The sequence below is a fragment of the Rhododendron vialii genome, chromosome 5a (genome assembly GCF_030253575.1).
Source record: "Rhododendron vialii isolate Sample 1 chromosome 5a, ASM3025357v1".
NCBI classification, from domain to species: domain Eukaryota; kingdom Viridiplantae; phylum Streptophyta; class Magnoliopsida; order Ericales; family Ericaceae; genus Rhododendron; species Rhododendron vialii.
Window position 1 is genome coordinate 4,123,135 of NC_080561.1, and position 18,922 is coordinate 4,142,056.

General features: G+C 38.0%; 2 protein-coding genes across 2 annotated transcripts; both read left to right on the forward strand.

The window, feature by feature from the left end:
- Positions 1-1,501: 1,501 nt before the first annotated feature.
- Positions 1,502-9,263, forward strand: LOC131325920 (glutathione hydrolase 3). The gene is made up of 7 exons (XM_058358412.1): positions 1,502-1,678; positions 3,543-3,880; positions 4,492-5,010; positions 6,741-6,976; positions 7,166-7,430; positions 7,688-7,825; positions 8,694-9,263. The coding sequence occupies exons 1-7, from the start codon at positions 1,570-1,572 to the stop codon at positions 8,973-8,975; spliced, it is 1,887 nt and encodes a 628-aa protein (XP_058214395.1). The 5' UTR covers positions 1,502-1,569; the 3' UTR covers positions 8,976-9,263.
- Positions 9,264-11,698: 2,435 nt separating this feature from the next.
- LOC131325921 (mitochondrial-processing peptidase subunit alpha-like) lies at positions 11,699-18,178 on the forward strand. The gene is made up of 13 exons (XM_058358413.1): positions 11,699-11,867; positions 13,103-13,348; positions 13,435-13,731; positions 13,814-13,981; positions 14,069-14,236; positions 14,384-14,464; positions 14,651-14,717; positions 15,134-15,231; positions 16,285-16,357; positions 16,512-16,582; positions 16,700-16,749; positions 17,552-17,664; positions 17,756-18,178. The coding sequence occupies exons 1-13, from the start codon at positions 11,829-11,831 to the stop codon at positions 17,803-17,805; spliced, it is 1,521 nt and encodes a 506-aa protein (XP_058214396.1). The 5' UTR covers positions 11,699-11,828; the 3' UTR covers positions 17,806-18,178.
- The last annotated feature ends 744 nt before the right edge of the window (positions 18,179-18,922 follow it).

The window sequence follows — 18,922 nt, forward strand, 5'->3', positions numbered from 1 at the left end:
AACAAACATTAGAGTATTAGTTTTTTCATGCCCGTCCGACCAAACCTAGAGTTAAAATGAAAAATACGTTACGTTACTGATTAGTCAAAATGAACCCGACAACCTCGTAGAGAGTACTATAAATATTAAATGGTGGGATATTTCTACATTTGGTTTCTGGAGAGAGAATAGATTCTTCTTAAAAGTGATTCTCGTGGGGAATTATATACTAGATTCTTGTTGTATATGTGAATTTTGGCGTCCCACAAATTTCCAAAATTAGGTTCGGGTCCTTAAAAAAAAAAAAAGGCCCCAAACTATTTTATAAATCAACGGCAGTGCATGTTATTTGTGACGAATCTTATATAAATCACATCTCCGCCGGCCGTTGATCTTGATTCCACCGTCTGAGCCCAACATTCAACGACGAATTTGGTCGTGTTTTTTCTTTTTTAGAGTCAATACCCTAGTTTTTATTTGGAAATTGATATTCGCGCTCGACTTTTTTTTGATGGCGCTCCACTTTGTTCATGAAGTTACTAGTAACCTTCACGTTAAAATTGGAGCGCCATAAATAAAAAGTCGAGCGCGAAAATCAAATATTTTTTTTATACAGTATTTTGTAAAGGACAATCCCCAATACTGGATCCATCATTTACAAATGGTGAAACCAATGTGTTTGATCCGTCCGTGAGGCCTGACTCGAGTTTAAGGTGTTGAGAAATCGGTCAAACCAACAAATACGCAACGCGCAAAGAACAATAGAAAAAGAAATAGCGAATGCAAAACACAAATTTTTTTTACGTGATTTTGTAGTTGAGTACATCCACGATTCACGCTTGTTTTACTATGTAACCAAAAAAGAATAGAGTACAAGATTGATTGTGTGTAACACATTTTTATAACTTCGGTTTGCATTATTAGTTATCGCACAAAAACCCCATCAAGTCGAATCCCGAATAATCAGCTAAACCTGAATCGAATCAAATCAGCCTTCACAAAACCAAGTTGGGGTTTGATAATTTACTTAACATTTGGAAAATGAGAACACTCGTTTTTTTTACTAATCGGATGTCCGGGTTACCTTGCATGCACCTTAACTGATTCCGGAGCCTTGAAGTTAACGACCGGATAAATCCTTCTTGAGCCCAAATGTTTGGAACGTGTGGTTTCTGTGAAATTCGAACATACAAACCTTACGAAAGAACAAATATTGGAGTATTAGTTTTTTCATGCCCGTCCGACCAAACCTAGAGTTAAAATGAAAAATACGTTACGTTACTGATTAGTCAAAATGAACCCAATAATCTCGTACAGAGTACTATAAATATTAAATACGAGTGTGCGTGGTGGGATATTTCTACATTTGGTTTCTGGAGAGAGAATAGATTCTTCTTAAACGTGATTCTCGTGGGGAATTATAGATTCTTGTTGTACATATGTGAATTTTGGCGTCCACAAAAATTTCCAAAATTAGGTTCGGGTCCTTAAAATAACGTTAAAAGTCATTCTCAACCAACTTCTCCCCTTAAAATAATCACACACTTTACACCCTCTCCTCTCTCTCCTCCCCACTCCTGTGTGGGTGCGATGGGGCAGCAGAGCATAGAAGCCCCACTTCTGGGCAGAAATGGGCAGACCCATAAGAAGAGATGGAGTAGAGCTCTGCTGTTCTTCCTTGGATTCATCGCCATCACATGTGAGGCCTCTCTGTTTCGCTTGTGGGTTTGATTTCATTTTGTTGATTTCTTTCTGGGTTTGTCACAAAACTGAAGATTCTATGAGGAGTTTCAGTCTTTTTTTTTTTTTTAAATACCTAAATTGCGATCATGGGTATCATTTGGTTGCAGTTTTTTTGGTTTGTGAATTTCTGCTAATCAAATGGATAGAATCTATTTTCAATTCAATTGTGAATTGTGGATTGCTTCCTCTTTTAACTCGGTTTACGGAGTGAATTAGACAGGGTGCTATGAAATAATTGAAGTTAGCTAAAGAAATTGAATTTATAGTGGAGAGAATTGTTCTGAATTTGCAGCTAGGGAAGGGAATTTTCTCTTGTTAAATAATAGTACCGCATCCATATTCAATTGCGAGGGGTTGTCCTTTCATTCTGGTTGAGTAAAGTTGAATTTATGTGAGTTTTTTATTTGGATAGAAACCGGTATTTCCGTTGATAATAATGGAGATCAATGCGGACGAGCCGAGTTTGTAGTGTTCGAGCTCGGCTCGATTGTAAACGAGCCTAGCTCGATTAATCTATTTAAAGAGCCGCTTTAAATGAGCTGAGGCTATGTAAACCAGCTCAGCCGAGCAGAGCATGTTGTTGCAGCCCCAGATCAACACAAGTAAAATCATATATTCGAGCCACAATCATTTGTTCCCCCCGTATCGTTAGAAAACTGATTAAAACTAGGTAATGGACTTATACACTTGCTATTCTTACGCACAAAGAAAATATCAAACGAGTGAGAAAAAACATGAATTCACACACAAGCGCGATCTTGATCTCTCATCAAAGATGGTTGCGAGTGCTCTGCATTGGATTCCTACCGGCAGCTTACGTGAGGTCAGAGTGAAGAGGGGTGCCATACCTGACCGGTTTTAATTCCTTTGTCTATCGGATCAATTTGAAGAGGGATGCTATATGTGATTGTGACGGGTTTTTCCCTATTTCATGTCACCAGGTTAGGTGGCAAGACATTGTTCACTTTACTAACTATTTCCAAACCAAGACCCAATATTTAGTATCTAAGTAGGTGATGCCACACGGTAACAAGAAATGGGTGACATATAGCATCATTCTAGATGACGTTCTACGGACTTGGAGAAAAGGGCCTGCTAGCCCTTCAAACACATTCATGATTCAAACAAGCGGAATGATTTGATTCTTAGTTCTTAGTAATTACAAGTTATTAGGATCTTTTTTTTTTGCTCAGAAATTCATCCAATTGTGTTTCGATTGAAGGTGAACTAGAATAGATTGTACAGAAGTATCACTTGCTCCCCAATCTCGAAGTACTTACAAGTTATTAGGGTCTTTTTTTTTTTGCTCAGCACAAGTTATTAGGATCTCCTAAGGTAAGCATGTCATATGTGAAGGCTTCTTTCTTTGCCGTCAGTGTCATCATGACATTTTTTTGGGGTGCAATTATGGATATTCACAGAGGTTACTCTACACATCGCAAGGGAGTATTTCCCTCAGCACAAAAGCCACCGCACCTATGTCAGGGCCGGATCACATTGTCCATCATGACATATGTGATTGTTGGGTGCAATGATTTTTTCCCTCCTTAAATAATGATGAAAATTTCAATCGTCTCTTGCTCTTTTCGATTATATGTGGATCGGCCACAGCCTACTCTTTCTATAAAGATCCATGGAATATTTATTCGTGCATTTTCCCTGCTTATTTTCTTCAATGAAAGATTGAATGTGCATCATTTGGCACCATCGTATTTTTGCTGATTATGCCGATTAGATTGAATTTGTATCTTCAATTGTTTCTATTCACGGGATGTTTAGAGTTTATTCTAAAAGAGTAAAGGATTTTGTTTATATGCCAGTTATTGGCCTTACCCTAGGAGGCAACATAAGTGTATGGAAATTGAGGGGCGGGAACAAACACGATGAGAAGATACAGACTGGAGAGACAGAAATTGTTGAGTCAGATGAGGCAGTTGTTGCTGCGGATGATGGACGTTGCTCTGAGATTGGTGCATCCTTTCTTAGACAGGGTGGCCATGCCGTTGATGCAGCAGTGGCAACCACTTTGTGCCTTGGCGTTGTCAATCCCATGTCAAGCGGAATAGGTGGCGGGGCTTTCATGCTTGTTCGATCTTCATCAACTTCACAAACCCAAGCATATGACATGAGGGAAACTGCTCCCTCAGCTGCCTCACAGGTTTAAAACTCTTTCTCTTGTCAAGGGTAATGATGTACAAAAAGATTTGCTATAACGAATAAAGGGGTTTTGTGATTCTTTAGTTTTATACTCAGAAACGCCTAACGATGTGGGTCAGTACCAAGAAGAGAAAAACTATATGTCACCTGATTTTTAAAGTTGTTCTGTGTCACCACCTAGTTGAATGCTCGTTGTTGGTTCTGTGATAGGAACAGATTAAAATAGATGAACAAATAATCTAGGTGCTGCTAGAGAAAAAACAAAACAAAGAATCTAGGTGACTTTACTCTGGCCAGATATGTGGTCCAATAAATGATGATAAATTCTTGCGATACATCATTCTGGATGGATTTTTTTGAATGAGAATTCTTTTCTAAATGGGTTTCCATAACTAAATGAGGTTAGTAGGCCAGAGCTACGACCCAAATGGGTACTGTGTTACCATCTCTCTCGTTTTTCACAATAAAAAGGGCAGCTGTATCAAACAGTTACTGATGTTTGCATAACAGAAAGTGTAGGTTGGACCCTTTTGGATTGTGGGTGTGAACTAAAACCCCACCATCCACATGGGCAACATATGATGGCGTGTATTTACAATTGTCAACAAACAGGACATGTATGAGAACAATTCTGCAGCCAAGTATGTGGGTCCACTTTCAGCCGGTGTCCCAGGTGAACTGGCTGGCCTGCATGAAGCTTGGTCAAAATACGGGAAATTGCCTTGGAAGACTTTATTCCAACCTGCTATAAAACTTGCCAGAGAAGGGTTTGTGGTTGCTTCGTGTCTGGGATCATCCATTTCCAGTAATGGAAAACTGATAATGGCTGACATCGGATTACGACAAGTGTTTGCACCGAATGGGAAGTTGTTACAACCCGGTGATATGTGCTACAATGTGGAGCTTGGCCACAGCTTGGAGGCAGTAGCGGAAAAAGGACCAGAAGCTTTCTATAATGGAACAATAGCGGAAAATCTAGTTAAAGACGTGAGAGATGCTGGTGGGATTTTGACAATGGAAGATTTGAGGAACTACAAAGTGGATATAACTGATGCGATTGCTTTCAACTCAATGGGATACACCATCTTAGGAATGCCCCCTCCATCAAGTGGAACGCTTGGGCTCTCTCTGGTTGGTGTTTTTTCCTTCACTGTATATTATTCCGTTTTTCAATGTATGGCACAGGTGTCCTCATTAATCCACCTCAGTGAGCTAGAGCATACTTTTGAAATTACCTTAACTGTAGTCTGTATATTATTCCGTTTTTCAATGTATGGCATAGATGTCCTCATTAACCCACTTAACAGCCTGTTTGGAGGCCGGATTTGCAGCCGGATATGCAAGCGCCCTGATTTCATCTCCCCTTCCTCCTCATCTCCGGTGTTTGGATGTGAAAAAACCCACCCGGATTCGGCCCCGGATTTAGCTCAAGCCGGATTTGTAATCCACCTTCTGGTGGATTTGTGAACGACAGGGTACCCCCTGTCGTTGGTGAAGCGGCGTGGAACAATGACAAAGTTGCCCTTGCTTTCTCTCTCTCCTCTCGCCCTCCCTGTTCTTCTGCTCCTTCACTAGGGCCTTCTTCTGCCCTTGTAATCGTAAGAGATTTGTGGGATATTTGAGATTTGAGGGCTTGGATGCAAGAGATTTTTGAGAGTGGGAGAGATGAGGGTTCGGAATTTGAGTTTTTTCTGTGGTGAAGGTTAAGGAATTTGGGGATTTGGGTGTATACAGTTGGGAGATGAATTTGGGATTTGGTTGCAGGTGGTGAAGATGGTATGCGTACATACATATGTATGTGTGTGTGTATATATGAATTTTGTTTTTTTAAAATTACCTCCCACATGTTTTTTCCAACCACCCTAAATAATTTTTTTATATTAAAGGATTTTATATTATAAAGTTCGGTTTTAATTTTTTTTAAATCATAATAAATATTACTAAAATTTCAACATTTAAAGATAAAATGAATTTATTTTACCCAAATTAATGATAAATATGTATATATTCTAATAATAATGAAATTAACATTTATTATCCATAAAAATTAATAAACTGAGGGCAATTAAGTCATTTGACATCTTATCCCATCATATCCACCCTCCAAATCCCCCTTCTCAAAAAACTATCCAATCACCTCATTACAAATCCACCATTCTTAAGAGGTGGGGCCACCCTTCTTAACATATCCCCCTCATTATATATCCACCATCAAATCCACCCTCATTATATATCCACCCAAAACAAATCCTCCATCCAAACGGGCCGTAAGTGAGCTAGAGCATACCTTTGAAATTACCTTAACTGTAGTCTGTATATTAATCCGTTTTTCAATGTATGGCATAGATGTCCTCATTAACCCACCTAAGTGAGCTAGAGCATACTTTTGAAATTATTCATTTTACGTGCTATATCCTTCAGTCTTCCCTTACTTTCTTTATATGCCAGCATGGATCACTCTACTCGAACTTAGCTTTGCTAAATTGGTTAGCCTATGGCCAGTAGTAAATGCACTAAGGCTGGGTGTGGATTAAGAATTCGTGGGGGGAAAGGGAAAAGACAAAAAGGAAAGTTAAGAAGATAATGAAGTGAAGAAGACAAATTTTCTTTTTCTTGTTTTTCTTTACCTTTAAAACCGTTTGCAAATCGATAGTCAAAATTCATCCCAACGACTTAAGTTCTAGAAAAGACTATTATTGCGCTGGATGGTTTGGTATAAGCTCCGTAATCAGATGATTGGGCATGTTCAATGTGTTTAGCTTTTGGTTGTTTATGCTGCATTTAACTTAAGTCTAGAATCCCACTACTGTTTGGCTTGAGATACGGGGAATTTACACATGTAAATATTGGTGGAAATGCAGGTTCTAAACATATTGGAAAGCTATGGAAATTCTGACGCGGCCAAGGGTTCTATTGGGCTACATCGCCTGATAGAAGCACTGAAGCACATGTATGCTGTCCGGATGAACCTAGGTGACCCCGACTTTGTAAATATCAGCAATACCATATCTGACATGATTTCGCCTTCTTTTGCCAAGAAACTTCAGCAAAAGATATTCGACAACACCACTTTTCCTCCTGAATACTATATGTATAGGTGAATTCAATATTTCCTTTTCCTATTTTGAAGATGAAATCACAAGAAGCCATTGCTCGTTCCAAGGATTTGGGTTCCATTTCCATTACCTTTACCTTACCCAAATCCTTGATCCAAACGCAGCCTCGGTGTTATTGGCAGTTGTCAACCTTAACCACGACTCTGAATCTTTTTGTTCCGAATTTGTAGGTGGAGTCAGCTTAGAGACCATGGAACCAGCCATTTCTGCATTGTAGATGCAGATCGAAATGCTGTATCAATGACAACAACAGTAAATTATCATTTTGGAGCAGGGTTGCTCTCACCGTCCACTGGTGTTGTTCTAAATAACGAGATGGGTGATTTCTCTACCCCCACTGAAATATCGCCCGAGCACCTCCCCCCTGCTCCCACTAATTTTATCAGACCTAACAAAAGACCCTTGTCCTCCATGACCCCCATCATAGTTCTCAAGGTATAGAAAATTGTTCACCTTGTTTTGTTTTGTTTTGTCTTTTGGTTTTTTTCCTGACAATTTCTTTTGTCCCCCTTGTTTTTGAAATGAGAAGGCTAGAATTACTATAAATTCATCTTAGTGGTTTGGGTACTGCCAGACTGAATAACTCTATCATGAGAAGCATATCAAAGTGGTCTATCACGTTATTTTGACACTTTTACACTTAGTTTCTACCCCCTTTTTTTTTTTGAGAAGTTTGTTGCTTGCTTTTACAGGATAATCAGCTGGCTGGGGTCATCGGAGGTAGTGGTGGTTTACTGATAATTCCTGCAGTAATCCAGGTTTTCGTTAACCATTTTGTTTTGGGTATGGAACCTTTGGATGCTGTTCAGAATCCAAGAGTCTACCACAAGGTAGTGTCTTAATTTGGAACTCGTCTTGTATTCTTAGAAGCACAAACACTTCTGAAAAGGTGCTGTGACAGACACGACATGACACTCATAGGACACTTATTATGCACAGGTCCAAAGATATCCTAATATTTCTTAGGCGTTTCTAAACCTTCATATTAGTTACCCTTTTTTTTTGAATGGCTTCATAGTAGTTTCCCTTCTGACAATTGGTTACATTTTTATACAACATATAGTAAGGTGACAACCATATGTTCTTCGTGTTAGTGGCGAACACAGGATTGGTTTCTACCAGGGGCCCGGACCGAATGTATTTCTACATTGATAACAAAATGTATATTCCGTAAATATAAGTTGTTACTTGCTATGTCAGACGAAGAGACTAGATTGTGTGTATATTTGTAGTTGGCGTGTAATTTTATACATGCGACCAAAAAATAGTTGATAACTTGAAATTTTAAGAATTTTTTTCGACACATGTTGGAATTTTATGATTTTTATTTTTTTACCCTTGGGACTTGTAGGGGCCAATCCCGCAGAGTTTTTCCAAATTAACCTAAGAAACAAGCACAATACAGGTGAATATTTGAAGAAGTGCAGGGCCCAGGCACCCCCTGGCATCTCCCTGTGTTCGCCCCTGGTACTGTGTAAACTTTCAATGTTCATGTATACATCTCGTGTCTGTGCTTCTTCACTTATGTTGTTCAAAACTAAAGGCCGTGTTTGTACCATGGGTTGATGTGGCAATTTATCGAGGAAAAAGGGTAGCTATTCCATTAACTTTTATCCCTCCACGAAATCCAATATCCTTGCAACGCCTGAGAAATCTCATCAATCAATCATGTACTGAAGTGTCTTAATTTATGTGCAGCTAATTCCAAATGTAGTATTGTACGAAAACTGGACCGTGATTGATGGTGATCATATCGAGCTCCCGGATGAGAGAAAACATTTCTTGGAAGAGAGAGGTCACCAACTGCAGGCCTGTAGTGGAGGTGCTATCTGCCAGCTTGTTGTTCAAAATCTTGGAAACAACAACGCTTTCGAAATGGGGAGAAAACATGGGAAAGTTCCTCCCCATGACCAAATCTTCCATGGAACTCTTACTGCAGTAAGTGATCCCAGGAAAGATGGGCGGCCAGCAGCCGTCTGATCATTAGCTATTATTGGGTGAATCTCTTCACCGTTCGTTGTATTGCTGTATCTATTGTAGCGAACATCCTTCCCATTCATGTATGTGTATAAAGAAGACGAATTGGGTGAATTGTAGTGTCACTGGTCCATAGTTCATCAGGTCATAAACGAATACGAACGCCAGAATATCAGAACGTAAGTTTTGCCGCTGTTCGAAAACAAGAACGTAAGTTTTGCCTGTTTTGGACTGCTGCTATCTTAGTACTATATGATTTCATTTCTTCCAATTTAATTTGATTCCCTGGAATTTTCTTATTTATGACAATGGCAGTATTTTTTTTTCTTAAAAAAAAATGAAATGAAATGAAAAGCTCATCATGTACATAATAATCCTGAGATAAGCCTCTGATCTTGAAAACTTTGCTTGAAACACAACATTTCATTATCGAAGCAATATTGTCACCGTGTAACATTTTAAAATAGGGAAATTTCTATAAATGGTCCCTCTAGTTTGCATGAATTTTCATTTTCGTTCCTCTAGTATCAACTATGTTACTTTTAATCCTATAATTTGCATTCTGTCTCAATTTCATCCCTCTCACTTACGGCGTTAATGAAACAAACGGAATTGGAGGACAAAATTGTCATTTCTCCTCACAGAGGGACTAAATTGAGATTTCATGTAAACTAGAGGGATTATTTCTATAATTTTGTTTTTTACTTTTGTTTTTGTAAATAAATTTAAAATACATCATATATAATATATTTCTCATCTCATTTTATATTGAATAATTAAAAATATGTTGAAATTTTGTAAAGTTTTTATTATATGCATTACAAAAAATATGATAAAATTCGAAAAACAACCCTTATGATAATTGTCTTGGTCTTGTATTTTTTTTTTCAATTGAATTTTCACTATCGTTATTTTTTTTGTCACATGATTAAAAAGAAAAAGTTGTTCAGTAGTATTTAGAAATCTTGTAATTAAGTTTAATTAAGCAATGAAACACTATTAAATATTAAGAGATCAAATACATTAAAATATGGGTATAAGTGTATTTATTTTGGGACTTACTCATAAGATCACTCATATAACAAATAAACACGGATTTTAAACATTTTTTTAGTGGGTGAAAAAATAAGAAGATTATAAGAACATGATACAAAGACATTAGCTAAGGGGTTGATTTGTGCATTTTCTAATATTTTTGTAATGTGTAATGAAATATAAAATTTTCAATATAGTTTGATTACCCAATAAAAAATAATTCAGTTGTCAAATACATTACTTATGGCCTTTTTTTATTTTATTTGCAAAAAATGAAAGTAAAATGTAAAATTTTAAAAATAATCCCTTTGGTTTGCAAAAAATTTCAATTTGGTCCCTCTGTGAGAGAAAATGACAATTTTGCCCTTCAATTCCGTTTGTTTCATGGACGGCGTCAGGGAGAAGAACAAAATTGAGATGGAATGAAAACTACAGAGTTAAAATTGATACAATTAATAGTAGAGGGACGAAAATGAGAACTCGTGCAAACTAGAGGGACCATTTTTTAAGATTTTCCGGATCCATTTTTGTTCCTATTGAGTGCCAAAACTCCATCTAAAATACCAATACGGAACACAACAAATTAATACGAGCAGTGCCGCTACATACACACTCATTGACTACAGATCCAACCATATGTATCTAACATTTTTCAATTATTACCGCATAAGCTTCTTTGGGATGCCAATAACATACTTCTTTTCTTTATTGATTTATTTTTTGGGTGGATTTTTTTTTCTTCAAATTATTAGGTCGAAGTTGCCTCCTAGTTCTTCAGTTTGTAAAGTAAGTAATCAGCACTTCATTTGGTGAAAGTTTTAACCCCACCTCCGCCTTTCTCGTAGGATATTTACATTAGATAAAGATTTTCTTGGATGTGTAAACATCATGATTTTCGCCCCTTACTATGCATTTGCCGTTTGTTATAATAATCTAAACCGTTCATCTTATAAGGCCCGCAAAATAAAATATTCATACAAAAAATTAATTTTATCGGACATCAATAGCTATATCAAAAATTAAATTTTGATTTATAAAATAAATGGTCATGAACAATTTAGCTCAAAATACTAGTTATAGAATCTGGTCATCCATTTTAAAAATCAAAAATTAACTTTTGATATACCTATTGATGTCCGATCAAGCTATTTTTTTGTGTGGATATTTTATTTTGCGGGCCCTACAAGATGAACGGTTCAAATTACTGCAGCGAATGCTTGGTAGGGTCCACAATAAGTGGTGACGGAAAACCCATGATTTCCGCCGTGCTCCACTTTTTTTTTAAAAGTTATTTTTGAAAATAATGTAATTTCAAACTAAAAAATTATGTGTTTACACAAATAATTTTTCTATCAATATGGATCTTGTTTGATAGATCTCATTAAGATCTTTTAAACAATGCAAAAAAAATCAAAAAATTATTTTTTATTTTCATAATATGTGAGTTCGAAATTATTTTTTTTTCTAAAAATCAAGGTTTAGAAAGAAAGCGAAACGGACTCTAAGCCTAAAGAAAAAAGGTTTAAAAAGCCGAAAATGGCAAGCCAAACGAAGCCTTAGCAGAGATTCCAATAATCGCTTGATGGCTGAGATTCAATGACCGGCGGGATGTCGTTTCATCCACGGATCAGATAACTCACACGCTTCACATCCCTTGCCTTCAAAAGCCTTTGGTAACACCCGCACGTGTGTAGATCCTCATTCGCCGTTCTCGCCTCTCTCTCTGTCTCTCTCTCCAATTCCCACAACCAGGTCTAAGAGAGAGAAACCCTCAAAAAAATCAACTCTCTTTCTAGGGTTCCACACTGTTAATCCACCACCATGTACAGAAGCGCAGCTTCACGCCTCCGTTCTCTCAAGGTCAGTGCCTCTACTACGATACTATCCCTATGCATACACACGTTTGAATACCGTTATACATATACAGGTGTGGTTTAAGTTTGCAAGTTAGAGTTTTTTTTTGTTGATGCATATTAGTTTTCCTTTGGTACTCATTTGGAGTGCTAATGGTTTATTCTTTTGAAAGGCGGAGTGCGAATGGTTAAAAACCTATTCGATGCCTCTAGCTTGTAGATCTGATCGCGTTTGTAGTGGTGATATGTGTTGGTTTAGGTTTGCTGAGGAACCGTTGGAAACGAAAAAGATTCAATATTTGTAGTTATTTCTCTTTTCCCTGTTAATATATTCCTTTAGCAGTGTAGTGTTATGTACCTGGAAATAGCTGTGCAGGTAACCAGTTTGGGGCCTTTTGAGTAGGAATAAAAGAATGCTGGAAGAAAGTGAAGGGGAACTGAAAAGTTTTTTCATGTAAAAATATGGTCCGTTTCGTATGATTGTAACCTCATGGGTGGTCTGCGGATATCGACAGATGTAGGTTCTTACATATGCCATTCGCGTGGAAAGGAAAAAACTTGCTTCAGAACGAATTGCAGTAAAAGGGGCATAAATTTGATTTGTTGTATTTTCACGTGTGTTTTGCGAGCAACAAAAGTCCAGTTTACACACATACAAGAGTTTTACAGAAAACTGTTAGTGCCTACTGCCTAGCCGGAGTCAGCCAGTCGGCACTCTGGTGCCTAAGTCAGTCCCCGATCAAACACACATTATATAGGGTGACTTATCTTAGGTTCCAAGCAAGCTCGTGCTAGACACATGCCCTAACCGCGTCTTGCAGTGATGTCATGCATGACAGAGTGACAATGTGACTGGCATGTGACAGAACTGATTCTCTGATAAACACACGGACTCTCCGTGTTGGTCGGACCTTCTCAGGCCCAGCCCAGCTTTGCAGCTTGGCTAACGTGTGGCAGGCCACCCCTTCGATACGGTCCAACGCATATGGTTCTGCCAAATGCTCAGCCTCTTGGGCTGCTGATCTGCTAGGCCTCGTTGGGCTGATGTTTCGGCTACTGTAGGATATGAAGTGTTGCTGCTTCCGTTTGACTTGATGTTTGGCTCTGCATTAGGATCTATCACTTAGTTTGTAATAGGCTGTGGAGCAATTTTATTTGGTTCCAACGTGTGAATTTGTTGGTACTTGGTAGACTGATAAATTTAGAAACTGTCTTTGTTTTGATGTTGATATGCGAGAGTAGGGTCGGGTGGGAAACAGGTCACTAATCAGGTCTGCAAGTTCAAGTGCTGTTGCTACATCGTCATCTTCTTCTTCAGGGGGTCTCTTTAGCTGGTTGACGGGAGAAAGGTCAAGTTCCCTCCCCCCTCTACAAGTTAGTCTTCAAGGTGTTACCTTTCCACCTCCATTGCCCGACTATGTTGAACCTGGCAAGACAAAGATTACAACACTGCCAAATGGTGTCAAAATCGCCTCAGAAACATCTGCTGTATGTGTGTACATGCTCTTTTGTTTGATCCTTGATTATGTTATGTTTTGTCACCAATATGTTTCTTGAATCGGTTGATTGGACAGAATCCTGCTGCCTCAATTGGGTTGTACGTTCATAGTGGCTCAATATTTGAGACACCTGATTCATTTGGGGCTACACACCTCTTGGAGCGCATGGCTTTTAAGAGCACAAGTAACAGGAGTCACTTGCGCATTGTCCGGGAAGTGGAAGCAATTGGTGGTAATGTAACAGCCTCAGCTTCTAGGGAGCAGATGGGGTACACTTATGATGCTCTCAAGACTTATGTTCCTCATATGGTAGAATTGCTCGTTGACTGTGTGAGGAACCCTGTCTTCTTGGATTGGGAGGTGAATGAGCAGGTAGACATCTTCATTATTGCCACCATCTTTCTTTCCATTCAGGTGTTATGGTTGTTCTGAAATGAAATTCTACCTTCAACAGCTTCGGAAGGTGAAAGCTGAGATTGCAGAAGCAGCTAACAATCCACAAGGCCTGCTTTTGGAGGCAATACACACTGCTGGTTATTCCGGTGCACTTGCAAATCCTCTTTTGGCACCCGAGTCTGCAGTAGACAGTTTGAATAGCTCAATTTTGGAGTATTTTGTAGCCGTGAGTTGGAGGAAACTTTACATATAAGACGGTTGTTTTCACTTGATGCTTTCCATTTCTTAACTTAACAGCCTTTGATAATTTCAGGAAAACTATACTGCTCCACGAATGGTCCTTGCAGCTTCTGGTGTTGAACATGAGGATCTGTTAAAGATTGCAGAACCACTTCTTTCGGACTTGCCCATTGTATCTCGTCCTGAGGAGCCAAAGTCTGTGTATGTTGGAGGTGATTACCGCTGTCAAGGGGAACCAGGGGTATGTGCAACAGATGTTTCTGTTGTTTTGTGCACTTATTCTAGGAGGTTTTAAATTTGTTCTTAACAATTTTCTGGGAGTTGTGTTTGTATAGATTTGCTAATTATGACTTTCTGACATCATTCTCTTGTATTCCTGTATTGCCAGAAAACTCATTTTGCTCTTGCCTTTGAAGCTCCGGGTGGGTGGGTTAAGGAGAAGGAAGCTATGGTGTTGACTGTACTGCAGGTATTACCGTATTATATCAATTTATTGGGTATCTTTTGTGCTCCAGCTTGCTGAAATTCTTCTCTTCCCAGTAATGTGTGTATTCAATTTCCTGTGGATATATTTGTTTGCATCATTGTTTTCCCTTGTGTTCTTGTTTCTTGTTTCCAACTTCACCAGTTAAATAATAAGTAGGACTTCTTGTAGATGCTAATGGGAGGAGGTGGATCTTTCTCAGCTGGGGGCCCTGGAAAAGGGATGTACTCACGGTTATGTAAGTGCACTCATAGAAATTTAGTTTTCAGTGGCTCTATTATGAATTATTAAGATAGTTATCCCTCCGTCCCAATTTTTTTGGTCTCCTTACTTGTGTCCCAAAATGTTTGTCCAAATTTAAGTCGACTTTGAAATATTCCCTTAATGCCCTCTCTCTTATGCATTGGAGAGAGTGCACTCTCGTCCAATAGCAAAATGTAAAGGGTATTCTTGGAAATTTAAAGCTTTTCAAAGGTAATAATCTTGGCTCCTTAATAACTTGTAATTTCAAGATTGGACAAACAAATTGGGACGGAGGGAGCAACAACATAACGAGCTAGTTTTCCGAATTCTTTTTTCTTGAACTAGTTTCTGAATCCTTTTGTTCTGGATTTCTCACTATGAGAATCATCTGTTTTCTGATGTGATGATTAGATCTTCGTGTCTTGAATGAGTATCCACAAATACATGCGTTTTCTGCCTTCAACAGCATCTATGACCATACTGGTTTATTTGGAATTCAAGCTACCACTGTAAGCAGCTTCTTTGATCTGTTTTATGGTACCTATGACAACTAATGTTTTGTATAAATTGTTCTGCGGCTGCCTATTTTAAGGCTCCATTCTCCTTAACTTTTTTTTTTTTTTGTCTTCTTCGTTTTGGGTGTTTTCTTCATTGTTTCTGAATTTTTGTTAGCTATGCGTTATATTTTTTGGATTAATCATCTGTCTTGACGAGAGGAGTCTAAAAAGTCAAAAATTATGACCAAAAGCAAAAAAAGTTCACCAAAGGCAAAAAAAACAAAAAACAAAAAACCAGTCTTTTTGACAAAGTGTTGTCTTATATGAACTTTTTTCAACATCTGTCCATATTTTTGTACTTTTCTGATTCCTCTCGTCGAGATGAATGATTAACCCCAAAAAATTATGATGGAAAGATCAGCAAAAAGTTACGAAAAGTAAAAAAATACCGGAAAATGTTTTAGACAAAAAGTCAGGAAGAATGGAGCATGGTTAAATGAACTTTAGATGCTGTATTGAAATACCTTTTTGGGGAATTCATTTAGGTTGTTTTTGGATTGTGGATTTGAGTAGGGTTATATGGTGGGGAGAATAAATGGCAAAGGTGAATATAATGCAGTGAAGCTAAGTTTTTTTCTTTGGTGTCCTCTATTCCCTTTTGCCCGGTCACTATTAGGATAACACAGGCAAGTTGTTCATGGATGCTATCCAACCTTTGTAGGATCACTTGGTTCGTACTTTGTGTAACATACATTTATTAAAGCTGATTGCTGCATTTGTCAAAAGTGGTATATATGTAAATGTGTGTGTGTGTGTGTGTTAACCCTTAACAAAAATGTAAACCTTCTTCTATTGTTTGTTGTAGTTATGGCCCTCATGGGGGTGTGGGTGGGCATGTGTGTGTGTGTTAACACTTAACAGAGAATGTATACCTTCTTCTACCGTGGTTTTTTTTTTGTAGTTATGGCCTTCATGGGCATGTAGTTAATTGTCTAGAGGCCAGTAAGAATTTTGATATGTCAATCAATAATCTACTTGACGACTGAGGTGTTTTTTTTGGTTCAGAGCCCCGATTTTGTTTCAAAGGCCATTGATATAGCTGTTAAAGAACTTATTGCGGTTGCCACGCCTGGAGAAGGTCTGCCGTTATACTAATATACATTGCTTATCCATTCTCTTATGGCACTCACCTTTTGTGATTAATATTACGATTGATCAGATTAACATCACTTTTATCTTTAGTAGATGCCTATTTGCTTAATCATCCATGCTGATCTTCCTCTTTCTGCCAGTCGACCAGGTACAGCTGGATCGTGCTAAGCAGTCGACAAAGTCTGCCATTCTTATGAACCTTGAATCCAGAGTAAGCAACATATGACCCATGCATGATGAACTTTAATGGTTTTTTTGCGTTGGACTCAATTTTTCCTCCACCAGGTATGTTTATCTTATGAGCTAACATTTGATGTGCATGTTGCAGATGATTGTGTCAGAAGATATCGGTAGACAAATTTTGACTTATGGAGAGAGGTAATGCTCAAGACTTGGCTCTCAATTCAATTTAAAGAAATTTGGATAAGGTTGTCCTAGCAGTATGCATTTATGCGTGACGATCTCTAAATGCCATTTTTTTTGTCTAAATGATATCAAGTGTATGATTTGTAGGCATATGCTCTTTCTAGCCTTCTGTGTTTTGAAAGATACCCTCGTCTGCCATGCTAGACTGTGTACTAGTCCCACATTCTTTATCACAACCTTAAAAATGATGTCGGAAGGTCGTTCCTTCGAGCAAGACAATGCATTCTAGTTTTCTCACTATTTGGCAGGACTTTCTTAATTATGTGGTTTTGTTCTGGGTAATGAATGACTCATAAAACAACCTGGAGCAATTATACCTTTTTTTTGAACTGCAGAGCTATTGTACCTTAGGAAAGCCTCCTCATGTTGCAAGCACTTGTGGTGCATCATGTGCCTGTTCCTGTTCCTCATATTGGAATGAACCATGTTTCAAGTAACATAGATTTGGAGGATCTGCTGATCAAAAGCAAACATAAAATTTGTTGGATCTATTTTTCTCGGTTCCTCCATCTCCATAATAGGACATTAGATTAGTTTTATTTCCATCTTGCTGACCGAGGATTGACCCAATTCGTGTTTTTTTCTTGTTAATCGTGCAGTGTGTTAACCAATTTTTTTTTTTTTTTGACCGGGCAGTGTGTTTACCACTTTCGTACGAATATAGAAGTTTAGGAATAAGAAATCTAAACAAGAGTAGACTTAAATTCTCTTCTACCTTTGGAAACGTTTTCTTACTTTATATCGTTTGTTTTAGGAAACCTGTGGAGCATTTCTTGAAAGCCGTGGATGAAGTTTCAGCGAAGGATATTGCTGCCATTGCTCAGAAGCTTATTTCTTCCCCTCTTACGATGGCATCTCACGGAGACGGTAGTTACCTGTTTTACTAGTTTTGTTACTAATATCCTCAGTATTTTTTGGTGGAGCTTTTTCCTAACCTATTTTAATCCTCTTCTTCCAGTGATTAATGTCCCAAGCTACGACACAGTTAGCAGCAAGTTCCGTCTATAACGGAATTGGCCCATTAACGGAATTGATTCACGCTGGGGAGTCGCAGCATCTTTTGTCATTGATTCTTAGGAACTGCATGTCTTTGAGCTGTCTTGCACATCTAATACCGTGGAAAATAAAAAGAAACTTCACTTGGTTTTTGCAATAATCTAGTAATGCTGGTAAGCAGCTTTTTGATCCTAAATTCCTTCTTGTATACCTTTGTAATTTTTTGGTGGCAGTCTTTTTATGGTTCTGACAAATGGGTTTTCCTGTTTGACATGTAATTGTTCATTTCTTTTCTTACTGAGACGCATCGCAGACTCTGTTTCTGCTGGTAGTCACATGAATCCTTCTTTCAAATCAATCTGTTTTTCTTGTTTCTACTTACAAATCGATGTTTTTCTTTCCTGATTGGGAATGCGCTGAATTACATCTATAAGCCGATTAGACTTTCCCATTATACACAAAAGCTCAATCTGTAAATTGCTTGATTGGTATCCCTTTCACAATTATGATGGCATGCTTACAGCTGATTTGTGTTTTCATGTTATCATGAGTGCATATAACTGGATCAATATCCTGGGACAATAGTCAAAACATCAGTGAGTTTAGGGGCACCCCTTTTGCATTGGAATCCCTTTGCTTTTAACATTTTTGAACCAGGAATTGATTACCCAATGTTGAGCAATAGGGGTAACTGGATTTTATCATAATGGCAGATCCAAACAGTGATTTTAGAGTTTGAAATCCTTGTCTATCTGTTGGTTGTGGTATAGAATAGTTTTCCGGAAAACTTTCTGAATTTAGTTCTTTTAAAATGTGAAACACTTGCGTCTTTTTTGTTGTTGCGAAGGCTGAAATTAGAATTCTCAGTTCTGAGAACATTCTCATTACATACCTAAACTTAGTGGTTAATTTGTTCTGTGACGTTCTCAGCACATGTCTAGATTCAGTGGTAATTAAAAAGAGTGTTATACCTTTATGAAAGTTAAGGTGCAATTTTATGTACCTAGTGGTAAAAAGCCAACTAGAACTGTTTTGAGTACATGTGTCTAGGGTATGAAACCCCTTTAACTACAATGAGCTCCCATTCTTGTGCTGTTGCGGTGTCATTTGTATGGATTTCTATGAATTT